This window comes from Ovis aries, chromosome 7 (genome assembly GCF_016772045.2).
Source record: "Ovis aries strain OAR_USU_Benz2616 breed Rambouillet chromosome 7, ARS-UI_Ramb_v3.0, whole genome shotgun sequence".
Classification (NCBI taxonomy): Eukaryota; Metazoa; Chordata; class Mammalia; order Artiodactyla; family Bovidae; genus Ovis; species Ovis aries.
In genome coordinates, this window is record NC_056060.1 from 20,820,130 (window position 1) to 20,846,573 (window position 26,444).

Consider the following 26,444-nt stretch of genomic DNA (forward strand, 5'->3'; position numbering starts at 1 on the left):
AGGCAATAAACCTTCTTTTAGCTCGCTTCCCCTCTTTGGTCCAGGCTGGTTCCACCCTTCTCCGGGTAGCTCCCGGCGCGGGATTACTTTATTCCCATCAAAGTCCTCTCTATCCCCACCCCACTGAGGAAATCCCACTCAGCTGGGGATTCAACTCTGGCCAGCCTGAGCCCGTCAAGCCCCTCTGTCAGTCTTGAAGATAGAGCGCCCTTCAGGAGGAAGCCCCCTGTTCCATATCCTCTATCCCGTCTCCCTCCTACTACTTCTCCCACTCACTCTGATCCCTCTCTGACCCTTCACCGCAGTCGAGCCTTCCTGGGGGAGCCACACCACTGAGCACACCCTTTCCCACTCTCCCACCCTTCTCATCACTACCCCAACCCTGACTATCCTTGGGCAGTCCTTTCCCTTCCCTCTAAGCCTCTCCCCTTCGAGAGACAGCCCCTGTTCAATCTCCGCCTGTTCCACTTGTCCTAGCCCCTCCCACGGGCAGCCCCTGGGCTTGTGACCAGTCAGCACCGCCTCTCCCACTCGCACAGGCTGAGAATGGCAGAGGGGCTCCCTACGGTTTGCTGCCTTCCAGGGGGAGGGGGAAAAGAAGGAAAGGGGCGGGGCTGAGGGGGGCGGGCCTGGACGTCGGGAGTGAAAGCGAAAGCCCAGGCGGCGAACTGGGGGACCGGAGATCTAGCAGCAACTGGAGCAGCATGGCCAAGCCTTGTGGGGTGCGCCTGAGCGGGGAAGCCCGCAAACAGGTAACGGGGGACCGAGAGGCCAGGAAGGGGCCGAGGAGCCCCTCTGAATGGAGGCCAGACTGGGTGCTCAGGGGGAACGAGGCCGCGCCAGAGAAATCTCCCAACCTCTCTAAGTGCTTTCACTTCTGCCCCGGGGGATTACAGATACCTGCTCTCTGGACTATCTCTGCACTGAGCATAGGTTTCCAGGGAAATCTGGCTTGTGGTGCGAAAGAACTGAGCCAAGTTGGAGGGCATCCCATTGAGGGTGGGATCTTACTCTGGACAACCGAGACCCTTAACCGACATCCGGGTACTGCTCTCTGTGCAGGTGGATGTCTTCAGGCAAAATCTTTTCCAGGAGGTAAGTAAGTCTTCAGGATTCAAGCGATTTAATCCAGAATCTAAGGCCAATACTTGAGGGTTGCAACTTCTCAGACTGATCCCCAAACCCACCCTCGCCCCGTGCACTACTTTATCAAACCTCCACCCAAGATAAGCTCTTAATTATTGATCTCTGCTTTTACTTTGACCTCTCTTAAAACCGTCCTCAGTTCCGTCACTTCCTCTCCCCTCTTTTGGTGTAGAGGGAAAAGCCATGGCCCCAAAGTAGGAATGAATACCACAATTCTTGGTTCTGCTGCGTCCCAGCTTGGGCAAGTCCCTTCACTTTTCAGGGCTTCAGTTCCCTCATTTGTAAGTGTTAGAGTCAATGATTTCCAAGGGCCCTTCCAGTCCCACTTCTCAGACATCTCACTGAATGTCTTCTGTGATTCTGACCATTGCAATATAACCCACAGGCTGAGGAATTCCTCTACAGATTCTTGCCTCAGAAAATCATATACCTTAATCAGCTCTTGCAAGTAAGTAGTGTGAACTCCTCCTGCCCCATCCCATAGCCTCTCTCCTCTTCATCCACTCTCTCTGGTTAACAACTACATTCTGAATGCAGAATACAGTTGTAAGTGGTAGACTGGGAACATTAGAATAACATGAAGCCTGAGCCTAGGTTCTGAGGCAGAGGGTGGGTGTGATGTGTGAAGGGAAGGCTGTGACTCAGGCCGAGGGGGAAGAGGCTGGGCAGCCCCTGACAGTGAGCTCTGTGCAGGAGGACTCCTTCAATGTGACTGACCTGAACTCTCTCCGGGCCCCACTGGACATCCCCATTCCAGACCCCCCACCCAAGGATGATGAGGTGAGGCACTCAGGGTGTAGGGCTCTGGCTATAAACGCAGTGTAAATGATGGCCCTCCAACCTCCATGACTTTTCTAAAGCTATTTTTCCCCTTTTTCCCTTAGATGGAAACAGATAAGCAGGAGAAGAAAGAAGGTAAGAGAGGAAGAGGTGGCTAGGGAAAGGGAAATGGCACACTGACTGTTGGATGAGAAAGGGTCTAAATCCCCTCTTTCTCACAGTCCCTAAGTGCGGCTTTCTCCCTGGGAATGAGAAGGTTCTGGCCTTGCTTGCCCTGGTTAAGCCAGAAGTCTGGACTCTCAAAGAAAAATGCATTCTGGTAAGCCTGGGAACTGGGGGACATAGAGAAGACAAGCAAGGCCAGGCCCTAGATACTCAAGTCCTTCATTCAGGAACTTATTCCCAAATTAGGAAGCTTCCTTCTGTGCCTTGTGTTTAGATACCTTTTGTTTATTACAATGGTGATAACATCCCCAAATCAGATGGTGCTGTATCCACCTCCATAACCTCTGAACCTACTGCTGTACCAGGTATGCAGGTGCTGTGATACAGTGAGCTGGTTTAAGAACTTAGGCCCTAGAGGGAGACTGCCTTAGTTCAAATCCTGACTCTATCACTTACCTAACTGGTTACTCTAAGTATGTCACTTAGACATCCTGTGACTCAGTTTTTTCATCTGTTGAGTGGGTACAGTAAGAATATTTACCTTGAAAGGTTGTTGTGAAGATTAAATGAGATGTATAATACATAGCACAGTGCCTGGCATATAATAAGTACTCAGTTAAATGTAGGTTTATTAGGAAGTAGCAGTAATAAGAACAGAGAGTTTGTTGAATGAGTCTTACATGATAACTCTTAATGTAGGTGATTACATGGATCCAGCACCTGATCCCCAAAATTGAGGATGGAAATGACTTTGGGGTGGCAATCCAGGTAAGAAAGGGTATGTGAGGATGCTGAGAGCAGGGAGAGACTTGGAGAGAAAGGGACAGGAGCTGGACATGAACTGGGAGGAGGTGGGAGACAGTGAGCGAAGGAGGGAGATGAAGTGTTTTCTTTGCCTCGCATCTCTTTTGTCACCACAGGAAAAGGTGTTGGAGAGGGTAAATGCAGTCAAGACCAAAGTGGAAGCCTTCCAGACAACTATTTCAAAGTGAGAACAGTTGGAGGGCTTGTATGGGGGTCTGCAGGGACATTTATTTGGGACTCCCAAAGCTGAGCACGCCCATTGGGATGAAGCAGGGCTTTGGGGAAGGTCTGAGGGAATATCTCTCTCTGAAATAGTCATTCCTGTGGTTATTCCTCTTGCTCCTGGCAGGTACTTCTCAGAGCGTGGGGATGCTGTGGCCAAGGCCTCTAAGGAGACCCATGTAGTAAGTACATAGTCTACCCGCCTTTTAGCTGAGGCTGGCTGGGGTGGGGGCGGGTGAGGAAGTGGGGATAGAGGTCCTCTTTGTCTTGTTTATGACCTTTCCAATGTGGAGTATATTAAGCCCAAGAAAACTGATTTGGGTTTCACAAACCTTGACCCCTTTTCTCTGATCCTGTGTGATCCCATTTCTTGGCTGAGAAGGGGCTCATTCTTCAAGTTAGCTATTCCTTATATAAGGAAACGAGACTAATAACCCACCCTCCTATGGGGCTGACTCAGCTTTGCTTCTCACATCCCAGATGGATTACCGGGCCCTGGTGCACGAACGAGATGAGGCAGTCTATGGGGAGCTCAGGGCCATGGTGCTGGACCTGAGGGCCTTCTATGTGAGTCTGGGGTAAGCCCTTAAGGGAGGTGGATGAGGGAGGCAGGGGAAAGGCCGAGAAACTGACTGTTGTCCTTTGGCCTTCTTCCAGGCTGAGCTTTACCATATTATCAGCAGCAACCTGGAGAAAATTGTCAACCCAAAGGGTGAAGAGAAGCCATCTATGTACTGAGCCCAGGGTTAGAAGGGAAATAAATGACCTATACTTTGTGTAGATAACCTCTGGTGTGTGTTTCATTCAAAAAACATGTACTGTCACCTCGGCTTCTCTTGTGGCTCAGATGGTAAAGAATCTGCCTGCAATGTAGGAGACCCAGGTTTGATCCCTGGGTCAGGAAGATCCCCTGGAGAAGGAAATGGCAATCCACTCCAGTATTCTTACAGTAGCCTCAAGACTTCTCCATCCATACAGCACCGATGATAAAATATCTAGGTTAATGGTGAAAAGATTCTCCACAGTGAGGGACACCTAGAGAGGTTCACAGAGTTACATGGAGAAGAGAAGAAGGAGGAAGGAGATAGAGGTGACCAGGAGAAGAGGGGGAATCAAAAGGGGAGAGAGCAATCTAGCCAGTAATCAATTCCCTATTTGCTTTCCACAGTCTGGAACACTCAGAGAGGTTCACGGAGTTACATAGAGAAGAGAGGAGGGAGGAAGGAGATAGAGGTGACCAGAAGAGCAGGGGGAGTCAAAAGGAGAGAGACCAATCTAGCCAGTAATCATTTCCCTAAGTGTTCTCCACAACCTGGAACACCCAAAGAGATTCACAGAGTTAAGCAGAGAAGAGAAGGGGGAGGGAGGAGATAGAAGTGACCTGGGGGAGAAAAAGGAAAGTCAAAAGGGGAGAGAGCAATCAAGCCAGTAATCACACTCCTTAGTAAAAATGGGTACTGAAGATTGGATTCTTAAAGGTACAAAATTAATAACAATACCAAAAAGCAAAGATTAAAAATCTAGACGTTAGACTCTCAAAAATACAATATTAAAAAAATTATAAAAAATGTATATATGAAATTTGCTTTAAAAATAGGGTCTTTTTGTGCAAGCTAATAGGTTTTAAAAATGAAAATTAAAGGAGTAATAACTTAAAATTTTTAAAAATTAAAAAAATGATACTAGTAAAATATATCTAGGAATTTCTCTGGAGCTGTTGAGGGCAGTGTGGGGTCAGTTCCGTTTCAGATGGTTCCTTGTTCCAGCTTATACTTCTTCTCAAGGTCTATAGGCCCCTTCTGATGTAGTCAATGCTAACTACCAGTTTTTAATCTGTTGCGCGTGTCACTTCCAAAGCGATTCCCTCTTCTTTATGTTGACTTCCTCTTTTGCAAGTCTCTTCAGTGTCTGATTTCCACCCTGACGCAAGGGGGTGGTGGTGGACACTTTTTTAGGCTTACTTGTTCAGTTGTGCTGTGGGGAGGGAGGAACACTGCAAACAAATATCACTAGCGTGTGTAGGGTGTGCTCGCAGTGTCTGGGCCACACTGGGTTTGCCACCCCCCAACCCGCCCCGCTCACGGCGTGTGTGCTTTCTGGGTCTACACTGCTCAGGCTCCAGGTTGCTCTGCAGGGGAACTGTCTAAAGTGGGCCCTGGGTTGCATGCACTTCCCAGGTCTAAGCCGCTCAGGTTCAGGTTCTCGGGTACTCCACAAAGGCACAGTCTCGGTTGGGCCTGCGCTTTGTGCCCTTCCCAGGTCCAAGTAGCTCAGGCGACCAGGTGCTTGGCAAGCGCAACACTCCAGGATTCTTGCCTAGAGAATTACACGGACAGAGGAGACTGGTGGGCTAACAGTCCATGGGGTAACAGACAGTTGGACACGACCGAGCAATTACACTTTTACTTTCAGTGTCACCTGTGTCCAGACACTAAATGTGAATGATGTGATAGGAAAGGGAGGGGTGCCAGGAAGACAAAGATGAATTAGAGATCCATCCTAGTCTTAGGAAGTCATCCTAAAGAACAGGGTGGGGGCTGTCACATGCCATCAGCCATGAAGATAACCTGTATTTGGGACTTTCGTAAGATCATTTCCATCTGGAGGTCTCTTGAGTGCGTCCTGGGAGAGACGGCATTTGGGCAGAGTCCTTACAAGAATAATCAGGCTTTGGAAGGCTCTGCGGCTGAGGTCAGGGAATGAAGAAAGGTACAACCCTTGTCATCAGCTCAGGGCAAGCCCAGAGGGAGAATGAGGTTTTTCTGCGAAAATTATGGGTAGATGGTTGGGTTTCTTCTCAAGGGTTGGGAGGGTAAAAAACACTTCCAAGGCATTAAGGCGAAGGAAATTATACCACAGGACATTATGGGAAGGATAGGTCAATAAAATTCTTTTTGACCTTTACCTCCTCCTTTCTGCAATTACTTCCCCGGGGAAACCAAGGGCCAGATAACTTGAAGTGCGAAAAGTAACCCGGCTTAGTAAGTGGCAGAACCACCACTCTAGAATACAGACCCATTAATTTCATAGCAGGAACCATGCGGTCCGCTATGTACCTAAGTTCGAGAGTCCACGGCTCCTGTAGACTCGCGACTTGGGTGCGGGCTCCACCCAGAGGGCTCAACAGGGCCTGTATGGACGGGAAGCAGAGGTAACAGACGCAGCCATCTTGCAATCAAGAGCCGAAGTGGGACAGCCTAGCCAATCAGCGCGCGGGCAACTCTCTAGTTTCCAGTCAAAGGCGGGGCGAGGTTGGATACTGCCGGTGATTGGGCAAAACGATACCCTCTAAGCCTATCAAAGAGTACCATGTGGGCGTGACTCCAGAAGCGGCTCGGACGCGGATCCCGGCTTTTGCTTGTGGTAGGCTGCGCCGTTTGGGGGCCGGAGTGGCGGAGCTCGGTGCTGCAACATGCCGTTTTGGCCGCCTGCATTCCGGGCCAAGTGGGGGCCGGGAGTCGGGCCGAGGTCGGCCTGAGCTGACTGGCTGCCTTCGAGTCGAGTCAGCGTCACCGTCGAACCTAAGTGAGGGGGCACGGGGAAGGGCCTAGGAGGGCTCTGGGGCTCTGGAGGGGGCTTCGCGGACGCGAGCTGGGGCTCCGCTCGCCATGGGGGAGGTGGAGATCTCGGCCCGGGCCTACGTGAAGATGAGCCTGCACGCCGCCCGGTATCCGCATGCCGCTGTCAACGGGCTGTTGCTGGCGCCGGCGCCGCGGTCGGGAGAATGCCTGTGCCTCACCGACTGTGTGCCCCTGTTCCACAGCCACCTGGCCTTGTCTGTCATGCTGGAGGTCGCACTCAACCAGGTGCCGCCGGACGCCCATCGACCACCGCGAAATCCCCTAACACCCCTAGCCCAAGCCCATCCCTGGTCTCTTGGCAGTAGTGCGCACCCACAGGGCGGGCGGCACGATTTAGTTACTGATGGCCCCTTTCCCATGGCAGGTGGATGTGTGGGGCGCGCAGGCCGGGCTGGTAGTGGCAGGGTACTACCATGCCAATGCAGCTGTGGACGACCAGAGGTGAGTGGGGTAGCCAGAGGCAGAAGGCTAAGGGTTATGGGGTGGCGGGTGTCAAGAGAACCTCTCTTGGTCATTCCTTCCATCTTCCCTTCATTCGAGGCTTAGGCACTGTAGAGCAGGCACTAGGCTGCGTACGCAGTGAGGAAATATAAAGAAGCTATTTTTCTGAAGGAGCTAGGTGGGGGTGGGTAGGACAATATCAGTCTGACACCTGCTGTAACTGAGATGCCCCCCCACCGCCGTCCCGCCCCAACAAGTGCTGAAAACAAAGAAAGCTCAACTGGAAACTTTTATTTTTTTAAAGGAGGTTTCTTTTTATGTATACAGTTCACCATTTAACGACACAGGCTTGAACTACCTGGGGCCACAAACAGGCAAAAATTTTTCACTAAGTACTGCAGTACTACAGGACCCAAGGTTGGTTGAATTCCAATGTGGAATCCAGAATAGGGAAGGCCCACTGTAAAGTTATCAGCAGATTTTCAGCTGCTGAAGGCTCTGTGCCCCTAACCCCATCGTTGTTCAAGGGTCAACTATATATATAGAAAAAGCTATCTAGTTATAATCAAGTATTCGGGTCAAACTATACTGTTTTGTAATTTGATTTTCCCTCCTTAATAAATATCTGACATCTTCCCATCTCTACACTAATAGCTACCTTAACCTAACAGCTATATAGTACGAATATGGGCGTACCATAATTAATTTAATGCTTTACATTAAACATTGAGGTGGTTTCCATTTTTTTTTTTGTTATTACAGACACTGTCCTATTAATACAGTAAATTCTTTATAAGTAGAATTTCTGGGCTAGCATTTGTATAGTATACAATAGAAGTTTGGATGGTTATGCCAAATTACTCTACAAAAAGACCATCGTAGATTTCCACTCTCACCAGCAGTGTCTGAGCACCTGTTTCCCACAGCACTGCAGCATCAGGCAGTCATGCATGAAGCATCAAGTAGGCCGGGTGCCCCCAGGCCAGATACAGGGAAAGGCCATCGCTGCATCCACGTCTTTGAGACCTGGGAGGCCCAGCTCAGATGGATGCAGTCTGCCCGCAGTATGCTCCTCACACCTCTGATCTTCCCTCTACACAGCCCTGGGCCCCTGGCCTTGAAAATCGCTGGGCGGATTGCTGAATTCTTCCCTGATGCAGTACTTATTATGGTGAGGCTTGGTTTTCAGAATGGGGAGTTGGAAAGAAAGGAGGAAGGGGGAACCCTTGAAACCCTCACCAGCCCTTCCTTGTCCACACAGTTGGATAATCAGAAACTGGTACCCCAGCCTCACGTGCCCCCAGTTATCGTCCTGGAGAACCATGGTCTCCGCTGGGTCCCCAAGGACAAGAACTTGTGAGTGCCCCTCTCCTTCCACCTCTTCTTGGAAGCCCACAGCTCCTGAGCCTCCTCTGTTGTTGGTTCTGTCCCAAGGGTCCTTCTCTAGACCTAACCTGGCCCCGCTCTCTGCTGAGTTTGACTGCCATGGAGGTTATTATTTCAGAGTGATGTGGAGGGACTGGGAAGAGTCACGGCAGATGGTGGGAGCATTACTAGAGGGCCGGGCCCACCAGCACCTTGTGGACTTTGACTGCCACCTTGATGACATCCGAGAGGATTGGACCAACCAGCAGCTCAACGCCCAGATCACCCAGTGGGTTGGTCCCACAAATGGAAATACCTGAGCCAGGGCCAGAGGGGAGGCTCAGGATCCAATAAAGAGACTTGGGCTGTTGGGCAATGGTATGACTATGTTTATTGTGCCTGGGAGGCAAAGGTGAGGGAGAAACCAACAGGCAGAAGGTGGGGAAAGTCTGGAGTCCCCTGTAAAAGTCAGAAGGTCTCTGCTGGAGCCATCACAGAATGAGAAGAGGGTCTCAATAGATCATTCCCTTTGTTTCTCCCCTGGGCTTCTTGAGCTTCTCGAAGTTCTTCAGGATGATGTCATATAACACAGCCTATGGGGCCAGGGAGGAGAGAGTCAGCCACCAGCTCCCAGTGGCTCTGTACCCCATTTCTAGCCTTGTGGAGAGGTTGCACTTTGTAACCCTTCACCCCAGCCTGCAGGGTCAGGGAGTGGGTGGCTTGGGAAAGCTGCCTCAGCCCGCCCCCAACTCTCGCCTCCTCACATAAGCATTGCGGATCTCCATGACCATCAGCCGGATATCCCGGTACTCTGCCTCATCCAGCTCGTGCACCAGTTGCCGATAATCACCCTGCGGGAAACTTGGATCAGGCCTGACTTCAAGTGTCCCTCCTCCCTTGCACCCAGACTGAGACCTCACCTACCACATGGGGCTGCTTGGCTGCTTTAGTTACAGCATCACCGCGCTCAGAGAAATACCTGTGGGAAGTAGAAGGGTATGGAGCAGGAGGAGGAGGGAGCAGAGGCCTCAGTCTCTGCCAGAGGCAGAGCAATGGGCAATGACTCACTTGGAAATTTGAGTGTGGAAGCCTTCTAGCTTGGTGTGAAGGGCAGTCATCAGCTCAAACACCTTCTCCTGGGGAAAGAAAGCAGAAGGGAAAGTGGAAAGCAGCAAGGACTGGAGAGAGAAAGTTGGCAGAGGAGTGGGGCAGTGCTCTCACCTGGACAGCCACTCCAAAATTATTCCCATCCTCAATCCGAGGTATTTGTAGCTGTAGCCAGGTGGTGACCTGGGAGGAGGGAATGGCAAAGAAGCCCCATCAGTCTCAAACCCAATTCCCAGCTTCCTGTCCTTTGTTTCCTTGCTCACAGTGAATGGGAGTGTGTCAGGTCTGTCCTGAATGCCATGGCCTGGAATTCTGGCTTTACTTGCTGTGCCCTCTCCTGCTAAGACCTGGCAGGTGCCATGCCCAACTGGTAGGGAGAAAGGAAGACAAAGGGTTTGACCTGAAGTGTGTGGACGGAAGTGGGGGGCTCACCAGGTTGAGCTTCTCAATGACATCCTTGATCTCAGGCTTTACACGCTGCAGGAGGACCACAATCTTCTCATTGCAGCTCACTGGGCCACATGGAGGACCTAGGAGGTGGGCACTGGGTCAGTCACATGACTGGGACTGTGCCAGGTAAGGAAAAGGCATCCTTAGGGAGGAGCTCCTGGGAAGTGAGACACAAGTCCCTTCCACCATAGTGATACCTTTGTCTTCATCTTCCCCTTTCTTCTTTTCATCCTTGTCTTCCTTCTGCAGGGAAAGGGAGGCTCTTGGGAGTCAGGCCTGAGGCTGATTTTTCCCCGGGTTGGGTCCCTCCTCCCAGGAATTCCCATCTTGCCTCCTGCTGTTTCCTCCGCTCCTCCTTCTCTTTCTCCTTGACTGGATCAGGCACTGGGATGTCCAATGGGGCCTTCAGATTGCTCAGGTTGGCTTCATTGAGAGCTGGCTCCTGGTGCAGGGTGGGAGAAGGGCTGGAGGCAGGGGCGAGCTCTCACCTCCTCACTCTCACAGCCCCTGAAGCTCTCCCTTTGGCCTCTACTCCCTGCCCAGCCCCAGTACCTTTAAAAATGCATCCAACTCAGAAATCTTCCTGGGAAAATAGCTCCCGAGCAGGTTCTCTGTCTGTGTGTAGGGTAACGGTAAGGGAGGATGGGGGTCAGAATCAAATTCCCTTCCTAAGCAGTGAAGGAAGGGCTGCCGCTGCCTAGCAAAGGAGGGCTGAGCAGTGGGCTTGGGGAGGGGTGGGGTGATGACCGTGCAGGTCTTACCTTAGTACATAGGTCTTCACGGAACACATCCACCTGTGGGACACAAGCAGCCCTTCAGAATTTGGCTTTATGGCCAGTTTATTCGAGAACCCTTAGGGTTGCATGGGGTCTGACTTGGGTGCGGTGGGATTTGGGGAATAACATTCCTGGAAGTGAAGGGCGAACTGTTCAAGAGGGAACAGATCCCTCGGTGGGCAGTGGGAGGAGGGATGTAAGAGAGCTGCTGCGACTGGGGCAGGGTCGGAGTGCCCTGTGGAATGGACGCGGGGCCTCCCATGGTGGCAGGGCAGAGCCCGAACCCCGTCTGTGTGTGGGCTCGGGCGCCGGGCCAGCAGATTTCCCCTTCACGCCAGGGCTCCGCTTCACCTCACCCCGCTGAACCTCGGCCGCCTCGCCTCTCCTCCCGCAGGCAGACCTGGCGGGGCTCTCCGGGCTCAGGTGCTCTGGGCACGGGGCCCATGAGTGTTCGGATGACTGACCCCTACTCGAGGGGCTGAGGGGCGGGTCACGGACTCCTTCAGTGTCTCGGAGGCACCCCTCCCTGATGGGCCCTTCCTAGAACCCGCAGCGCTCACCTTGGCTTGGGCTTCGGGCAGGACCCTGAGCGTGGCCATGGCCGGGGTAGGGGCCTGGCGAAGCACGCGGAGCGAGGAGTGGGCACGGGGAAGGGAAAGTGAAAGCAGCGCTCGCTCCCCGCACGGCCTTCCTGGGTAGTGGGAGTGGAGGTACTAGAGGAGGCGGGGACAGACCAGAGAGAGGCGAGGAGCTGAGTGCCGGGAGGTAGCCCAGCCGGGGCTCCCCCTAGAGTCGGAGAGGCGCCTTTCCGCCACCCCGCATCCCCATCACTGTCGGTCTTTCGATTCCCCGCCCACCTGCCCCACCCTCCCATCGACGCCCCGCCTCCCCGGCCACGAGGCCGGGGCCCGCCTCAGGATTCCCCGCCCCTCCCGCCCCCTGCCCCAGACCTCGGGCTCTCTTCCCAGCGCCGCCTGGGACAGTGATTAGCCTTATCTGCCTCTCTTCTGGGTGGTGAAGCAAGACTTGGCTTCCCTTCCTTTGCCCTGCCAGCGTGGACCCCTAGCTCCACGGGCATCGTCTGGCCCACGCAGTGACGTTCAGACTCTGGCATCATCCCATCACAGGACCTGGTCAGCTCTCTTAAGACCCTTGTGGACTCCATTCCTCTGTAACCCACTCACCACGCAGCAGCAGGATTCCACCTTGCTCTTGCTTAAAACGTTCTCAACTTCCTGTTGACCTTAGAATCCAAAGGACTTTCCTGGTCCAAAAGGCCTATCTGGCACCTGTTCCCCTTCAACTTTGCTTTCCACTGTTTTCTCCCTCTTTTCAGTTATAAATACCTGGACTTTCCAGTTGTTTCTCAGACCTGCCAGCGTTGTTCATTCCTGCCTCAAGGCCTTTGCTCTTGCTAATCCCTTTGCCTGACACAACCTACCCTGCCTCAGGATGTCATTCTGTTCTCAGCTTAGATATCACTTCTTCAGAAAGAACTCTGCTTATAACTCCCTCCAAGTCTATTAGAAAGCAGCCTGTTTTAGTACCTTCACAGCACTATCTCTATGAAGTTAGTTTCTTTTTTGAGGATAGTGTGGTTTAGAGCAGGAGTTGGCAAACTTTTTCTGTCAAAGACCATATAGTAAATATTTTAGGCTTTGTAGTACCTGCAGCAACTACTCAACTCTGCCATTGTAGCAGGAAACCAGCTATACAGTTAAATAAATGAGTGTGGCTAGTTACCCTAAAATTTTATTTATGGACTGCTGCTGCTAAGTTGCTTCAGTGGTGTCCGACTCTGTACGACCCCATAGACGGCAGCCCACCAGGCTCCCCCATCCCTGGGATTCTCCAGGCAAGAACACGGGAGTGGGTTGCCATTTCCTTCTCCAATGCATGAAAGTGAGAAGTGAAAGTGAAGTCATTCAGTCGTGTCTGACTCTTAGCGACTCCATGGACTGCAGCCTACCAGGCTTCTCCATCCATGGGATTTTCCAGGCAAGAGCACTGGAGTGGGGCGCCATATGGACAGTGGCATTTCAGTTTCATGTAATTTTCACCTGTTATGAAATATTCTTTTTTTTCAACCATTAAAAAATGTAAAATCATTTCTTAGCTCTCAGGCCATATAAACAGTGGCCACAGGACTGTTGCTTGCTGATCTCTGTTTTAGAGCACAAACAACAGATCCATACTGCCTGGGTTAATAATTCTAGCTCCAATATTTACTAGTTGTGAAAAACTTACTTAGCTCTGCACTTCCATTTTCACAAATGTACAGTGGGAACACTCCTAACTCATGGTGTTGTTGTGAGGGCTAAATATGTGAATTTATATAAAGAATTTATAGATACGTAGAATGGTGCCTGATACAGAGTAAGCACAATAGTATTATTATTTGTAAGTTTATCATCAGGTAGTAACCCACGGGCCCCCAAACAGCAAAAACTTTGTCTTTCTTATTCACATGGCAAAGAACTATGCTTGGCTCAATGAACATCTTTTAAGAAAATAAGCATGTATAGACCCTCTTTGGAAAGACAGGGTAGAAAGGGAGGCTGAGTAGGGTGCCCAGATAGAAAGGCCCCTGAGGATGGTTAGGGGGTATTCAGTGCTGGAGGCAGGAAAAACAAATCAACCAAGCTGGAGATGGAGCATCTGTTTAGTGGGAATGTTGCCCATCCCTGAGGACACTGTTACCTGCCCTGGCAGTGCCAGTCTTTGACATCAGAGCCCCAGATATCTTGATGTCTGCAGAGACCAGGAAACTGAAAGGACAATAGGAGGGACAGGGGTCAAGCATAAGGACATTCAAGGTCAGTGACAGCAAGGAATGACTGGGGAACCCTGGCGACTACTATACTCTCTTCTTACCCTACCCACCCTTTACAGGTCCTGCCAACCCAGTGATGAACAGAGCCGGAGCTAGGTCTGATGTGACTTTATTCCTTTCAGTTATGCTTGTGGCTGGAGTGGGGGCGAGGGAAGAGCCCATGGCCGGGGCTCCCTGGAGACCAGGGCTGATGATACCAGCTGCCATAGGTGAGGTACCAGGCAAAGGTACCCACTGCGGCCCCCACCACCTTGTGAGTATACTGGTGGAAATAGATGACGGTGCAGAGCAGCAAGAAGTTCCAGAGGCCCAGCAGCAGCACGTTGAGCAGGAAGACAAGGCGCAGGGGTGCGCCGGCAGGCAGCCCATGGGCCAGATACTTGGCGAACACTGCTGCTTCCTCGGCCATGAGCAGGCAGCAGAAGGTGAGCAGGAAGGTGTGGGAGGAGACCGTGTAGCCCCGCCATTGGTGGCCAGCCGCTAGGCAGCTGCGGCGATCCGGCAGCTCGTGGAGCAGCAGGCCCTGAGGCAGAGGCTCGAAGCAGGAGCCGGTCAGGTCCTCGATGAGCAGGAAGGCCCGGCCGGCTCCCCGCCACACAGCTGCCCCCACCACCAGCCGGCTCAGGTGCCGGGCAGTCACTGCCACGCGCCGTGTAGCCAGGAAGACCACCAGCAGCACAAAGCCCCCCAGGAAGGTGCAGGTCCAGCCCCACGCTGAATTCACAAACTTTCTGTGGGCAGAAAAGAGGAAAGGCTATTGAGGCCCCTCAGTCCCATCGCTCCCTGTGTGTTCCCAGCCTGGCTCTGTCTCCAGTCGTAATATCACCCCCTGTTGTTTTCTGTGCCCTCTTCCCTCTTCTCCCACAGCCACTTGAACTTGGCCATCTCCTTAGAGGTCCATTCAGCTTTCTAGGGTCCACATTTCCTCTTCGGCCCTGCTCCTGTACCCCCCGGCTCTGTTCCCCTCCCCCCTGACTTTCTCCTCAACCTCCTAGTCTATTTTTAGTGTCTCACACTGGCAGGAGGACAGAAACCTGGAGGAAGCCGGGATCCCTGAGCCCAGGCAGCCAGCGCCCCCAGCCTTGAGTGGACTCACATGTTGAAGAAGTTGCCGTGGCTGGCGAAGATGGTCCGAGGGTTGACGTGGAACTGCAGAAGGGGCCCAAAGATGACCACTGCTGCCAACCAGGCATGGTAGAGGCGCCGTAAGCAGGGGCTTCCCAGGAGGCGGGCAGCCTGTTCGCTTCCAAAGTACAGCAAGGCAGAGGCCACCCAGAGCAGCACCCTGACCAGGCCGCCCAGCAGGGCCCGGATCCGGGCCCCGGCCCCCCGCCCTGCCCCCACCACCGGCCCCCGCTCCATGTTCCCTCCCCTCCCCGCTAACTGCTTGCTCTGCTGAGCAGCTGAGGAGGGGCTGATGGGGCCCCCCCTGGACAAGGACAGGCAGTGACAGGTGTGGCAGACACAGGGCAGAGCCCTGTTGGCAGCTGGCAGGCGGGGGAGAGGGGCGGGGGGCAGTGAGGGGCCAGGGCTGAGGGTTGCCATGTCAGCAGGGTTCTCACTTTGGGTGTTTCCTGACAACGGCCTTGTTCCTTCCCTGTTAGTCTGTGTCCCTTGACTTTAGGTCCTACGTCTCTAGGTCAAACCATGTTCAGGTTTCAGGGTCACTCCTGTGGTTCAGGGCTGTTTTTGTCCACAGCTTGCTTGGGTCTGCTTGTCCCTATTTGGTCAGCCAAAGTCACCCCAACCCCACACAGGTTGGCCTCTCAGAGCCCCAAAGATCAAGTTCACGCCCACATGATAGGGGGTGGAGGAGACCCTAGGAGGAAAATCCCCAGTCTGGAGTCCATCAAATCCTTGGGGTTGTGCCCCTCAATTACCTTGGGGCTTGGCCACACATAGAATGTGGCCTCCAAGCCTGACCACTGAGGCTGGAGCCATAGGGCGGTGAGCAGCTTACCCAAGCGAAGTCCCTGTTATTCATTCAGTAACTATTTTGAGATCCCTATTTGTCTTCTCATTTCTCAAAATGAGATTTGAGAAATGGGATTTCAGGGGCTACCTTTGTGGAGGCTCATGAAGTAGTGAAAGGGATGAGCAAGAAAGGGTACCTGGGTTCTGGCCCAACTCTGTGACTTTGAGAAAATAAACTAACCCTCCTTGGTCCTCAGTGCCATCATATGCAAACTGACCAAGATGGATTAACCAGTTAGGATCCTTCCAGATTCCATTTCCCATACCTCGACATAGCACGTGCTCAGGGGCTCTATACCTGAGGACCTCCAGAAGCACTCACACATTTTTAAGCTGACACAGAGTTTTTCAGTGCAGTTTTAAACAGTTGCAAAGGACAAAATATCTAGTGTATTATATATACTTACTTTTCAAAAATAAAGCTATCTATATAACTCCTTCCCTGGTGGCTCAGACGGTAAAAAATCTGCCTACAACAAAGGAGACCAGGGTTTGATCCCTGGGTCAGGAAGATCCCCTAGAGAAGGGAATGGCTACCCACTCAGTGTTCCTGCCTGGAGAACCCCATGGACAGAGGAGCCTGGTGGGCTACAGTCCATGGGGTTGCAGAGAGTTGGACACGGCCACGCGACTAACGCTTTCACAACACTAGTGATTATATACCTCACCATTTTTCATTTTAAAAATGTGACAAGATCTTAACAGAAATTATATTTCCATTCTATTCTCCCTACAGAATTTATCCTAATATGTTTTTATGCCTGAAAATCTTCATTGATCATACATAAGTCTCTGCCAAAAAAAAAGAGTAGATGATTTGAAACAATTTTTACACATTTCCTGTGACCATAAGTTGAATTTTTTTCTTCTGTATTGAATTTCCATATAAATTAGTACAAATTTCAAAATTGTTAGTAGCACAAAATATATTATTTGCACAACAAAACTTTCAGAGTTTGATAATAATACAATAAGATTGTATTGGAAATGCATCTCTTAATGAGAACAGATGGCCCTTGGGGTCTTGATTAAATGAGGATTTGAGGACACTAATCATTTTAGTTGGCATCTCCTTCTAGCATCCTGGAGGTAAAACAGTTCTGGGTGAGATGGGTGGCATCTCTGGGTGTTAGGGGGTAGAGATAGGTATCATTTGTTAACTAAGCTTTGCAACAGGGAGTCCCTTCTGGGCGAAGAGGCAGAGGGGAGATGAAAGGACCAGTAGAGATCCATGTGATGGTTTCATGCAGGTGGGTCAACTGGAGGAAAGAGATCACCTGGAGGCCAAGCATCTGGACAATTTATTCTTTTAAAAGTGTTTTGCTGTTGAACACGTACATCTCTTAATCCCTTGCTGTGTCTCTAAGACCCCTTAGGTATGCATTCTGGTTCCAGAACTGCCTTAGAGATAATGGGGAAGGTGAGGCCAAGCTGCTCCCCTATTGTCCACACCATGGGTCTGCCCTGAGGCATGGTGGCTGACCACTGTATGCCTCCATTTCCTCACCTGGAAAAAAGGGTGCTGTGTGAAGTGCCTAGATGGGGCCTGCCATCAGTGCCCACCAGGTGATCTCTGGCTCTGGGCTACTTCTCTCCATAGACTGGACCAGCTCCAGGGCAGAGCTGATGTGGGTGTTCCGGGTTCTCATCTAAACCGTGTTTGAAAGTGAAAGTGAAAGTGAAGTCGCTCAGTCGTGTCCGACTCTTTGCGACCCCATGGACTGTAGCCTATCAGGCTTCTCCGTCCATGGGATTTTCCAGGCAAGAGTGCTGGAGTGGATTGCCATTTCCTTCTCCAGGGGATCTTCCCGACCCAGGAATCGAACCCAGGTCTCCCATATTGCAGGCAGACGCTTTACCATCTGAGCCACCAGGGAAGCCCAAAACGTGTTTACTTCCTATTATCTCAATTTCCATTTGCTGAGAAGTTTCTGAGGTTGGTGAGGGACTCCCTGTTGCAAAGCTCAGTTAACAAATGATTTTGGTATTCCCTTTCATCTTCTGGCATCATAGCAGTGATTTCTCTAACAGAGGAGCATATCTGAAAGCTTTGTTGAAACCATTTTCTTAAAGTGAGAGGATGAAAGATTTGCAACAGGATAAAGAGAGAGACAGACAGATGCTGAGCCAGGTTCCCACAGTTTATTGAGGGAGCCAAAGCCAGTGATAGGACAAAGGAGTCCTACTTCAACATCCCTCCTTGAAGCTGCTGGCCTCTGGCATGATGGAACATTCTGGGAGGGGGAGGACCTGCCCTGTGTGGGGCCACACAGAGCCTCTCACACCATAGCCTGCCCACCCCAAAGACCCAGACGCATGAGAGAGAAGACATAATTCCTGCCGTGGGAGGGTGCTTATCCATCCCCCTCTCCCTGAGGGGCTAGAGCTCTAGCCGTTAGGACCTCTGGAACAAAGGCCAGCGCTCCTGGCCCTCTGACTGACCAGTCTAACTAATCCTCAATGTGAAGGCCTGGGCAATGGGCCTTGCTGATGGCACAGTTCAGACCTGGCCCCAGGCATCTACTCTAGGAGCTAACACTTAACATCCAAACATGATTAAAAACACTCAGGACAGTTCTGCTGATCAGATAATGGCAGTCCTGCCAAACCCCAGCCAGAGACAGAGGTCCAAGATGATTGAGTGTGAGCATGTGAGAGGACCACACTACCCCGAGGGGAGGCTCTCCCAGGGGCCAGCTAGGGGCCCAAAGCCTGGGATTCTGTTTCTCCCCAGCCAGTGCCAGTGAGTCCCCAAAGATCCCCCATAGGGGAGAAAAGAAGGAGAAGGTGGAGAGCTGGTGAAGAGGCTCACCCATGACTGGGCCTGGAGGTCAGATCTACTGGGGCGAGGAAAAGGCTGTAGAGGGGTGGGACATTGGGGCAGGGGTGCTGGGGTGCTCCTCCGACTCTGGCATGTCATCCTGGAAGTACTCAGCCTGGCGGTACTGCCACAGACGCAGATTCCCGTCCCACTGCAGGGTAGAAGATGGCAAGCAGTCAGGGGACGCTGCCCTCACTCGGTCCCAGACACACGCTGGCCACCCTCACTCTAGCATCCTCACCGAACTGCTGACAATCTTCTCCTCAAAGGGGTGCCAGCTGACGTCACGCACACAGGCCTTGTGGCTGGTCAGCTTCTTCACGATGTGGCCACTGAGGAGGTCGTACACTGTCCGGGGAAGGCCAGAGTGGAGAAGGGCAGCCAGAAGACCTTCCAGCCATCCCTCATCTCTCCCTGCCTCTCAGGCAACCTCCCACCTTCCCAGAGGAACAAAGCCCACATCTGGGGATGCTGTTAGTTTCTTTTCCCTACCTCAGGTTGAGAGTATGATCTAGCAGAGCCTGGGTATCTCTGGCCCTTAGCTAAATGTTACAGGGTCAACAGTTAAGAAAATGAAATGTGGCTTTAAAGCAGCCATTTTTTGGAAAGCTCACAAGATATGGGAGACACCACAAAGGTGAACATGGGCCTGTCTCCATAGACTTGTAAACCTGCTGCTCCTCTTCTGGACTCGGGTGTGCCTTCCTCTCTCCCTGGATGGGCCTTCATCTCAGCACCTCCCTAGGTCTATCTTAGGCTCTGTCTTAGGCTCCATCCATCTGTGTCTGTTTCTTTTCATGCATTCCTCCTGCTTCAGTGGCTGTACATCTTTTACGACTTGCTGCTTTTTGTGTCATTCTTTCTGTCTCTGTTCCCTCCTACCTTTCATCTGTAATCTCTTCCCTGACTGATTAAAAAACAGAACTGTGTATATTTTTGGTGATCTAGTATATTTACTGACTAGAATTCTGTGTTCCTTTCTTAATTTAAAATGCTAATGAATAGAATGTTTTCTCTTTCTCTGTTTAAGCCACCCTGCATCAGGCTAAATGAAATTTCATTATAGTTCTCACTGGATTTCTTAAGGTGCTCACTGGTGCTCACAGGCAGAATGCCAGGGGAACATTCCTGCCCTTCCCGAGACCCCCTGGTCTGACCCAGTCCTTACCGACCACTTTGCCAGTGGAGCAGCCACTGTAGATGAACTGCTGGCCGGTGCTGTGGGTGGGGGAGAATCGGCAACGGATGAGGGTGTGCAGCACCCCGTGGCCCCGGTAGGTCATCAAGGAGCTGTCCCCTGGGAGCTTCAGCTTCCGCCAGGCTGGGGAGGGATGCAGGGCAAACCCGGGGTTAGGGAGTCTGGATTCTCCTGTATCACCAGTCCTCAGCAAACAATGATGCTCATAGACAGTCCTCTTTCCAATCCCCAACTGGTGTCTCTTTCCCCACCAAACAGTCAGGTGATATACGCCAGTATGGCTCTGCTGATTGTCAAGATGCTGCAGTACTTTTGTATCCATTGGCTTGGAGTGAGTGATCCCCAGTTCCCACATTGGTAACTCCTGACTTTCCCACGGTTCAGCAAACAAAGAGTTAATGCCTGGCAAGGGGGCGTCAGGAGAGGGGTCCCAGCTTCATCCACCATGCCCACACTGGGCCTTACCACAGGTTAAATACTTTAACTAGCACTCCTGACTCTTCACTCTCCAGACCTCAGGTCCCGCTTCTGCTCTCACCTTTTTTGGGCACCTGCTGCCAGCGGTAGTCCCAGTTTTGCTGTGTGGCAGCCTGGCGAGAGGCTTCCATGCCTTCCCGGCTAGAAAAACGTCGGATATCCCAGAGCTTGATGGTCTGGTCTTTGGAGTTGGAGATGAGATATCGGGCATCACCCTGTGAATCCAGGATGGATAAGGAGGATCAGAGCCCCCCCTCTCAGTTGAGCGGTATGAACGCAGGCTGCTCTTTGGTCTCCTCTCTCTTCACCCAGGTGGGCCTCGCCATTGGTTTCCTACCACGGGCCACACACCCTGGCTAGGCTTCCCCTTCTTTGTCCAGCACACTGACTGGCTCCTGTTCTACCTTGGATCAGACTGTCTTCTACTTTTCTTGTACAGAAAGCCCCGCTCCTTGTGGATGGTGCTGATCTTGCAAACCGTGGCTAAAGGTGGAGCTTGGAGAGTTGCCACACCTGTTTGCTTTGATAGCACAACTCAGTCGCCTGGCTGTGCGGTCCTGCCTCTGCACCCACCTTACTGTCAATGAAAGTGATGCCGTCCTGATGTCCGGCAAGTGCGCCCACAGGCTTGGGGTCATCTTCTCTCATGGTGCGTCGATCCCACACTTTGCAGATGGCATCGTCACCCCCAGAGAACAGGATTTGGGAGCTGACATCAGCAAAGGCCACCGCATTCACATCATCCTCATGGGACTCAATCTAGGGGAGAAAGGGGCCAGAATGTTTACAACCTCTTTCTAGGTCTTCCAACAAGCCAAGGACCAGGAGGCGGGGGCTTGAAATCTCGGGAGCAATACCTGAAGGGTCCGCCGGTTCTGTTCTCGATCAAAGACGTACAGGCAGCCATCATTGGCCCTGAAGGGGAGGCGATAAAGAGGGCTTTGGAGCCAGAATCGAGAGGACCCATGCTACGTGTGCTCTGGAGACACTGTGTCTCGAAGTCCCGCTAAGGGGCAAGCCCTTGTGTCTTCTTATACAGGAGGTGGGAGAAGAGTTAGCTGTGACCTCCCATCTCGTGCTGGAGAAATGGTGCTTGAGAAGTGAAGCCACACATAAATCTTGGCCCTGGAGAAGTCCTGGTTGTTCTCCACAGCTGCCTGGGTACGGGTATCTACTATAGTCTCTGTAATGGTAGAGCCCGTTTCTGGGAGAATTTCTATCTCATTAAGTTCTGGGGGCATCCCCACAAACACTTACCCTCCTAGCACTTCTCGTCCATCTGAGGAGACAGCGATGGAGAATACAGCGAAGCGACGTTCATCTGGCCTGAAAAGAGACAAGGAGGAGCTGCATTAAGTGAACTTCCCTTTAGCCCGGGTTAATCCACAGAATGTGACAAGGGCCGTGAGGCACACTGCTGAGGGGAAAAGAAATCCCGCCAGCACACATGCCAGAATGTGGGGCACCTCAGTGAGGAACCAAGAAGAATCCTGCAGCCATCTATTTATCCTGGTCCTCTGGCTGACAGGCTGGGTGGTTCCCTCCCAGAAGTCCACACAGAGAAACTTGCAACCAGTGTACTTTCCCCTCTAAGTGGGAGTTCCAGTTCAAGAGGTATGCTCCTAGAGAGCCTTTCTTGAGTAGTTTCTGATGAGTCTGACCAGTAAGGGAAGCCAGTACCTTAGATCCAGGGCAGTGTGTGTGTCTCCCTCCCCGTAGATGTTGCAGATATGAACTAAGAGAAGCAAGAGAAACAAGAATCTTTCAGGGCTGAGGTAAGGAGGGTAGAGCCAGGGAAGAGATAGAACAAATGGGAAGGAAGTTGGACCTGGGGAGTAATTTGTCCAGGAAAAGGCATGGAGTCATGGCACGGAGGAGATGGGTGTTTGGAGACCTCAGGTCCCCAGCTGGAGAGACCATGGAGGTCTGGGGCACACTCACTGTAATCGGACCAGCTGGAGTAAAGGAAATGGTTCCCATCAGGGGTGAAGGCCACATCCAAGACGCTCCAGCCGACATCTCGGGCTTTGATGCTCTTGAATTTACGAAAGCGGCCATACCGGCAGTCATATAGTCGGATTGTCTGGTCTGTGTGAGTGGCGATCAGGCAGAATTAGAAAACAGCCTCCTGGAATCCTCCCTAGGTCAGACCTCTCTCGCTCACCACTGATCTGTGGAATCTTCCCTTGATCATGGGACAAAACATGTGTTCTAGCTAAGCATCCTTAAGCCAGGGTCTGAGCTCCCTGGATCTGGGGCTTTCTAGCATCAGTCAGAGGGAACATCTCTCGTTCTAAGGCAGCTGGTAGGACTAGGGTATGGTACCTTGACAGGCAGACATGAAGATTTGACCATCTTTGCTGTAGATGCCACAGAAAGCTTTCTGAGAGTAGGTATCGGTGAAGCCCAGATCGTTGGGCAAGAAGCTGGGGAAGCAGAAAGAAAGTGAGGGTAAGAGGAGCTCAGGATGGCTCCTTGTCCCAGTTAGTAGCATCCTAACACAGCTGGATGTGAGTACAGGGGCATTCTTCCCGGCTTTGGGTATAAGCCTTTGTCTTTGATTCATTCTATCATCCTCTCAATTGCTATACTTTTCCACTTTGCTCATTCTCAAAGCCTCAACCCCACATAACCTAACTTTAATATCCTTGAGAATCCTTTAACACTCATCCTTTTAAGGTTTAAGAAAGTTTAGACTTATCTGGCCCCTGGAATCTCTCCACCAAGCCCCATACTCACTGAGACATCACTCGAGACCGTTCTCCAAGGGAGAAGCTTCCCTGGTGGCAGAGGCCCCGTTCTCTCTAAAGGAAGGGATTGGGGAATATTGCTAGTAGAAACAGAGGGCCACCTCAGCCACACCAAGCCCCCTCCTCCAAAATATTGCTCTTGCTACAGGAATGAACCCAGCACATAGTAATATGTCCCACCAAATGCCCACTCAGGCTGGTTGAGAGTGCTCCAGCTCCAGCACTTGAGGCTTCCTTGGAAAGTTTACTTCCCTCTTCTCTGGGATTGTGGATTCTGGCTGCACTAATAGTCCTGCTGCCAGACTGGCTGGATGAGGAGAGGCCTACCTGGTGCAGCATTTGAGGAAAGCTGAGCTCCCGGGCTGCCCGCCTAAGCCCCAGCCGCCCTGTGGCCAATTCCACTTGTGTCTTGATCTCACTGCATTCCAGCTCCCGGGTGTCAGGGGTTGCATCCACTGTGAGCACCAAAGAGAAGTTTCATCCTAGGTCTTTTCCAGCCCCAGCAGATAGTTAGCAAGGCTGTGCTCAGCCTTCTCAATGTGGCTGAATATACTGGGGCTGCAAAGACTCCCTCATTCCTTGAATTATCTCAGCTTTTTCTTTCAATTTTTGCCAAAATTAATTTTTTTAAAAAAGTTTTGTAGTGGAAATCCTTTGATGTCAGGGTCTCTGTCTGTCTTTCCTCTTACCTGGTGGATTGTATCGGTCTCCAAGACGACCATCCCAGGCACTGTCATGCTCTTCCTCTGAGTCCGAGAGGGCCTGGATGAGCTGCAAATTTGCTGCACCTCCTCCCTGCACCAACCTCACTTGGCCTCTGTGGAGAGACCCCCCCACCCCGTGATAAAGGGGAGGATCCCTTCCCCAGACCAACCAAATTCAGAGTCAATGGTTATGTAGTTCATAGACCACCTTGTCCTCAAACCCCTGTACTGTCCCCATGTTGAGGTTTGAGGCTGACTAGACCATGGCTGTTATTTTGTCTCCTATAAGACACACCAGGAAGCTAATTTTCACTCTTACAAGAGGAGCAGAAAACCCCAGCATTGCATGGATGTTGGCTAATCTACTGATTTGACTTCCCAGAGAGTTAGAAATTCTGAGAGCATTTCCTTCTGAGTCTCTGCCCAAGGAGTCTAGCATAGGACATGGTTTTCTGAAGGGATTCTCAAGCCTGCCTTCTCCCTCAAGGAGCCATAGCTAAGAACCAAAGCCAGTTGCACCCCCTTTCCAGGCAATTGCCAGTGGTCACTTCCCTCAAAGCATTCTTTCTTCAGGAACAGGATTAGAGTTAGGTTAATTTAAACTTGTTTTTCAAGTAAATCCATGTGGCCTCATATCATGTGTCAATGACTTCATTTAAATTCAACACCCACTTCCCCAACTCTTTTCTTCACCCCTCATAGCACTTCCTTCCCACCAGGACACCCCTCCCTCTTTTTTCTTTTACTTACTTGGAAAATAGGTTACATGTGTGTAGTCATAGCTAGACTCCCTTGAATAGTCCCCTCAACACAAGAGCAAATCATCCTGCTGACCCTGCCTAGGGGAGTGCTGCCAGTGTCCAGCAGAGAAGGCTGTTCTGCTCAAACAGAACAGCTATCCTGGGCTGATCCCATTTTCTATTCTCTGTAACTTCCCCGACGGGAGCTGGTATCAAGGGACTGTGGTGGTGCCTGGTGGGGACACACCAAGGGGTAAGTTACCTGCGTAGGAGATAGGCCAGTACCTGGGCCAGATCCACATCTTCATCCTCCTCTTCCTCCTCCTCACTCCTACGCAGGCCAGCCCCTCTTCGGGGCAAGCCCTCGGAGGGGTCTCCGGACCCAGTTCCTGCGCTGCTACTGTTACGTGATCCCATCTTCTGGTCACAGCATCCTTAAGTCCTGTGTGGGGACTCCTCCTGTCACCTCCTTGGGTTTGGTGAAAGCAAAGCCTGCTCTAGAAACACCAGAGTTTCCTGAGATCGATAGTAGCTATCTCTAGGAGGGCGACCCTTCCTAGGTATTGAGATCCCTTCTCCTCAGCCTGTAACAACTCCCAAGGCTTCGGGAACACAAACCTTTCCCAATCCTGTGAAGCAAAATAAGCAGAGTGAAACCTAGGGCATGACCCTAGCTCACTAGTGAAAATCCTTTGAACAGGAATTTCTCAGTTTTCCACCTCAAACTCACCTATCAAAGTCCCTGGGGTGGGGGTGGATTCCCAGGTAACCTCTCCGGCGAACCAATCAAAACCCCTCGCGGATGGAAAGGCGCCTCATTAGCTTACCCACCTAGCCAATCAGAAGCCTTAGAACTCAGAGACCCCCTCGACGCCCCCCTTGCCGGCCAATTAGAGCACTCCCTTGCGAGAGCCGGTGGCAGCAACAACCAATGAGGTTAAAATTCGGCCTAACACCCCCCCCCTTCCTTGCCTCACGCCCACGTGGTGTTCCGGGGGTGTGTACGCTAAGCGGGGGCAGGCAGGGAGGAAGCCGAGAAGCACCTCCCACATAGTTTGCGGTTACCGCCACGCGCGAGACCACCCACCAGCGAGAAGCAGTCGCAGGACCAGCAGCGGCGCGAGGCCTTGTTTACACGGACTGCCGCCGCAGCGTCGGCTAACAGCTTCTCCGTCACGCGCCGCCTTCGTCACGCATCTCCCCGCTCCGCGACCGGCGGATTACGGACGTCACGCGACAGCCCTGACGGCCCAGCCCTCTTGGCCAGCTTACTGGACAGCTGAGCGCGGTGATTGACAGACGGGCGGGAGAAAGTGCGCGAGGGGTTTGAGGGGAGGAGAAAGCGCGCAGCCCAGTAGGGGCGACCGCTCCTTGTGGGAGGAGTATGTAGGGAACCGGGTGCTTCCTGAATTTGAGACCACGGAACTAGACTAGATGAGCGAGGGGCGGGGCTTACAAAAGACGTTGGCGCGCTTCCGTGAGGTGTCTTAACAAGGGATACAATTTGCTGTCGGTCCCTTGGGTTAGCTTGGCTTCGCACTTTTCAGACGACCTCTAAGGACCTACTCTTTCCTTCCCTTTTCCCCTTTCGGCTCTATCCTCTCTCTCTTCGCCGACTGCAGCTACTGCCGTCCCTGCCCTAAGGGGTGCCCGGCGCCTTTGGGAAGTGTTCACGTCATAGGCCCTCCACCCTCCCTTCCGGACTTAGCTTCCGGAAGCCTTGTTCTTGTAGGGTTTGCCGTTTCTAGACCTCCTGTTAACAGCTTTGGCAACTTTTTAGGTGACCCCTGTCGGTCTTTGCTGACGTTCCCTAACACAGACACGGGTCTCCTTTGGCCTTTACTTTTTGTCTGTTCCCCTCAGCCGCCCCCTGGGCCCTCTGGGATTTGCGGACTTTCTTTAGATCTTCTGTGCTTCGGGTGCCTCTCCGCCCCAGGCCGGCCCTGGCGCGCGGCGCCTCCTGCCCCCTCCTCCCGGTTTATGAGTAACTGGGCTAAGTCCAAGGCCGCGACTTGTGTACTTTGGGATCCTTGCCCTTGCTGGGGTTGGGTGTGTGTGTCTGTGCGGGGGAGTGTTGATTGTTCGTGCCGGGCGCGGGCGCGTAGATCCG

At 52.0% G+C, this 26,444-nt stretch overlaps 5 protein-coding genes across 26 annotated transcripts; 2 read left to right on the top strand and 3 right to left on the bottom strand.

Annotated features, from left to right (window-relative positions):
* Nucleotides 1–670: 670 nt before the first annotated feature.
* On the top strand, nucleotides 671–3,902 carry PSME2 (proteasome activator subunit 2). Its single transcript, XM_004010313.5, has 11 exons — nucleotides 671–752; nucleotides 1,063–1,095; nucleotides 1,532–1,594; nucleotides 1,840–1,926; nucleotides 2,031–2,061; nucleotides 2,148–2,245; nucleotides 2,791–2,859; nucleotides 3,012–3,079; nucleotides 3,245–3,299; nucleotides 3,598–3,684; nucleotides 3,775–3,902. Exons 1-11 carry the CDS (start codon nucleotides 705–707, stop codon nucleotides 3,853–3,855), a joined length of 720 nt encoding a protein of 239 aa, XP_004010362.2. The 5' UTR covers nucleotides 671–704; the 3' UTR covers nucleotides 3,856–3,902.
* Nucleotides 3,903–6,442: 2,540 nt separating this feature from the next.
* Nucleotides 6,443–8,880, top strand: EMC9 (ER membrane protein complex subunit 9). 2 transcript variants are annotated; one of them, XM_027971610.2, is made up of 6 exons: nucleotides 6,443–6,923; nucleotides 7,063–7,139; nucleotides 7,467–7,556; nucleotides 8,241–8,310; nucleotides 8,401–8,495; nucleotides 8,644–8,880. In XM_027971610.2, the coding sequence occupies exons 1-6, from the start codon at nucleotides 6,726–6,728 to the stop codon at nucleotides 8,822–8,824; spliced, it is 711 nt and encodes a 236-aa protein (XP_027827411.1). In that variant the 5' UTR covers nucleotides 6,443–6,725; the 3' UTR covers nucleotides 8,825–8,880. The 2 variants fall into 2 exon arrangements, with proteins under 2 accessions (XP_027827411.1, XP_004010364.4); XM_004010315.5 differs by lacking the exon at nucleotides 7,467–7,556.
* PSME1 (proteasome activator subunit 1) lies at nucleotides 8,879–11,552 on the bottom strand. Its single transcript, XM_004010314.5, has 11 exons — nucleotides 11,398–11,552; nucleotides 10,823–10,855; nucleotides 10,614–10,676; nucleotides 10,393–10,503; nucleotides 10,259–10,304; nucleotides 10,044–10,141; nucleotides 9,726–9,794; nucleotides 9,573–9,640; nucleotides 9,429–9,483; nucleotides 9,269–9,355; nucleotides 8,879–9,097 (listed from the first exon to the last, which is right to left on the bottom strand). Exons 1-11 carry the CDS (start codon nucleotides 11,434–11,436, stop codon nucleotides 9,017–9,019), a joined length of 750 nt encoding a protein of 249 aa, XP_004010363.1. The 5' UTR covers nucleotides 11,437–11,552; the 3' UTR covers nucleotides 8,879–9,016.
* A 2,211-nt stretch (nucleotides 11,553–13,763) lies between these two features.
* On the bottom strand, nucleotides 13,764–15,089 carry FITM1 (fat storage inducing transmembrane protein 1). The gene is made up of 2 exons (XM_027971609.2): nucleotides 14,767–15,089; nucleotides 13,764–14,401 (listed from the first exon to the last, which is right to left on the bottom strand). The coding sequence occupies exons 1-2, from the start codon at nucleotides 15,030–15,032 to the stop codon at nucleotides 13,789–13,791; spliced, it is 879 nt and encodes a 292-aa protein (XP_027827410.2). The 5' UTR covers nucleotides 15,033–15,089; the 3' UTR covers nucleotides 13,764–13,788.
* DCAF11 (DDB1 and CUL4 associated factor 11) lies at nucleotides 14,767–25,578 on the bottom strand. 21 transcript variants are annotated; one of them, XM_060418935.1, is made up of 15 exons: nucleotides 24,597–25,079; nucleotides 23,580–23,707; nucleotides 23,218–23,345; nucleotides 22,880–22,944; nucleotides 22,466–22,566; nucleotides 22,082–22,228; nucleotides 21,821–21,875; nucleotides 21,398–21,466; nucleotides 20,998–21,055; nucleotides 20,714–20,899; nucleotides 20,202–20,355; nucleotides 19,634–19,786; nucleotides 18,707–18,813; nucleotides 18,457–18,616; nucleotides 14,767–14,819 (listed from the first exon to the last, which is right to left on the bottom strand). In XM_060418935.1, the coding sequence occupies exons 1-14, from the start codon at nucleotides 24,749–24,751 to the stop codon at nucleotides 18,482–18,484; spliced, it is 1,641 nt and encodes a 546-aa protein (XP_060274918.1). In that variant the 5' UTR covers nucleotides 24,752–25,079; the 3' UTR covers nucleotides 14,767–14,819; nucleotides 18,457–18,481. The 21 variants fall into 21 exon arrangements, with proteins under 21 accessions (XP_060274918.1, XP_042108874.1, XP_060274923.1 ...); XM_042252940.2 differs by having other exon boundaries at nucleotides 14,790–14,848; XM_060418940.1 differs by lacking the exon at nucleotides 14,767–14,819 and adding an exon at nucleotides 25,422–25,578 and having other exon boundaries at nucleotides 17,773–18,616; nucleotides 24,620–24,776.
* Nucleotides 25,579–26,444: the final 866 nt, after the last annotated feature.

Excerpts from the sequence above, each read along its gene's own strand:
- DCAF11 (XM_060418935.1), bottom strand. The coding sequence starts at position 24,751 with ATGGGATCACGTAACAGTAGCAGCGCAGGAACTGGGTCCGGAGACCCC. Across the intron at positions 20,356-20,713 it reads TCACTTTCATTGACAGTAAG|GGTGATGCCCGATATCTCAT; the intron begins GTGGGTGCAGAG and ends CTGGATTCACAG. Across the intron at positions 19,787-20,201 it reads GCAGCAGGTGCCCAAAAAAG|CCTGGCGGAAGCTGAAGCTC; the intron begins GTGAGAGCAGAA and ends ATCCCTCCCCAG.
- PSME2 (XM_004010313.5), top strand. The coding sequence starts at position 705 with ATGGCCAAGCCTTGTGGGGTGCGCCTGAGCGGGGAAGCCCGCAAACAG. Across the intron at positions 1,096-1,531 it reads GGCAAAATCTTTTCCAGGAG|GCTGAGGAATTCCTCTACAG; the intron begins GTAAGTAAGTCT and ends TATAACCCACAG. Across the intron at positions 1,595-1,839 it reads ACCTTAATCAGCTCTTGCAA|GAGGACTCCTTCAATGTGAC; the intron begins GTAAGTAGTGTG and ends AGCTCTGTGCAG.
- FITM1 (XM_027971609.2), bottom strand. The coding sequence starts at position 15,032 with ATGGAGCGGGGGCCGGTGGTGGGGGCAGGGCGGGGGGCCGGGGCCCGG. Across the intron at positions 14,402-14,766 it reads CACGGCAACTTCTTCAACAT|AAAGTTTGTGAATTCAGCGT; the intron begins GTGAGTCCACTC and ends TTCTGCCCACAG.
- EMC9 (XM_027971610.2), top strand. The coding sequence starts at position 6,726 with ATGGGGGAGGTGGAGATCTCGGCCCGGGCCTACGTGAAGATGAGCCTG. Across the intron at positions 8,311-8,400 it reads CTGATGCAGTACTTATTATG|TTGGATAATCAGAAACTGGT; the intron begins GTGAGGCTTGGT and ends TTGTCCACACAG. Across the intron at positions 8,496-8,643 it reads GTCCCCAAGGACAAGAACTT|AGTGATGTGGAGGGACTGGG; the intron begins GTGAGTGCCCCT and ends TTATTATTTCAG.
- PSME1 (XM_004010314.5), bottom strand. The coding sequence starts at position 11,436 with ATGGCCACGCTCAGGGTCCTGCCCGAAGCCCAAGCCAAG. Across the intron at positions 10,677-10,822 it reads GTGAAGACCTATGTACTAAG|ACAGAGAACCTGCTCGGGAG; the intron begins GTAAGACCTGCA and ends CCCTACACACAG. Across the intron at positions 9,098-9,268 it reads TGGAGATCCGCAATGCTTAT|GCTGTGTTATATGACATCAT; the intron begins GTGAGGAGGCGA and ends CTGGCCCCATAG.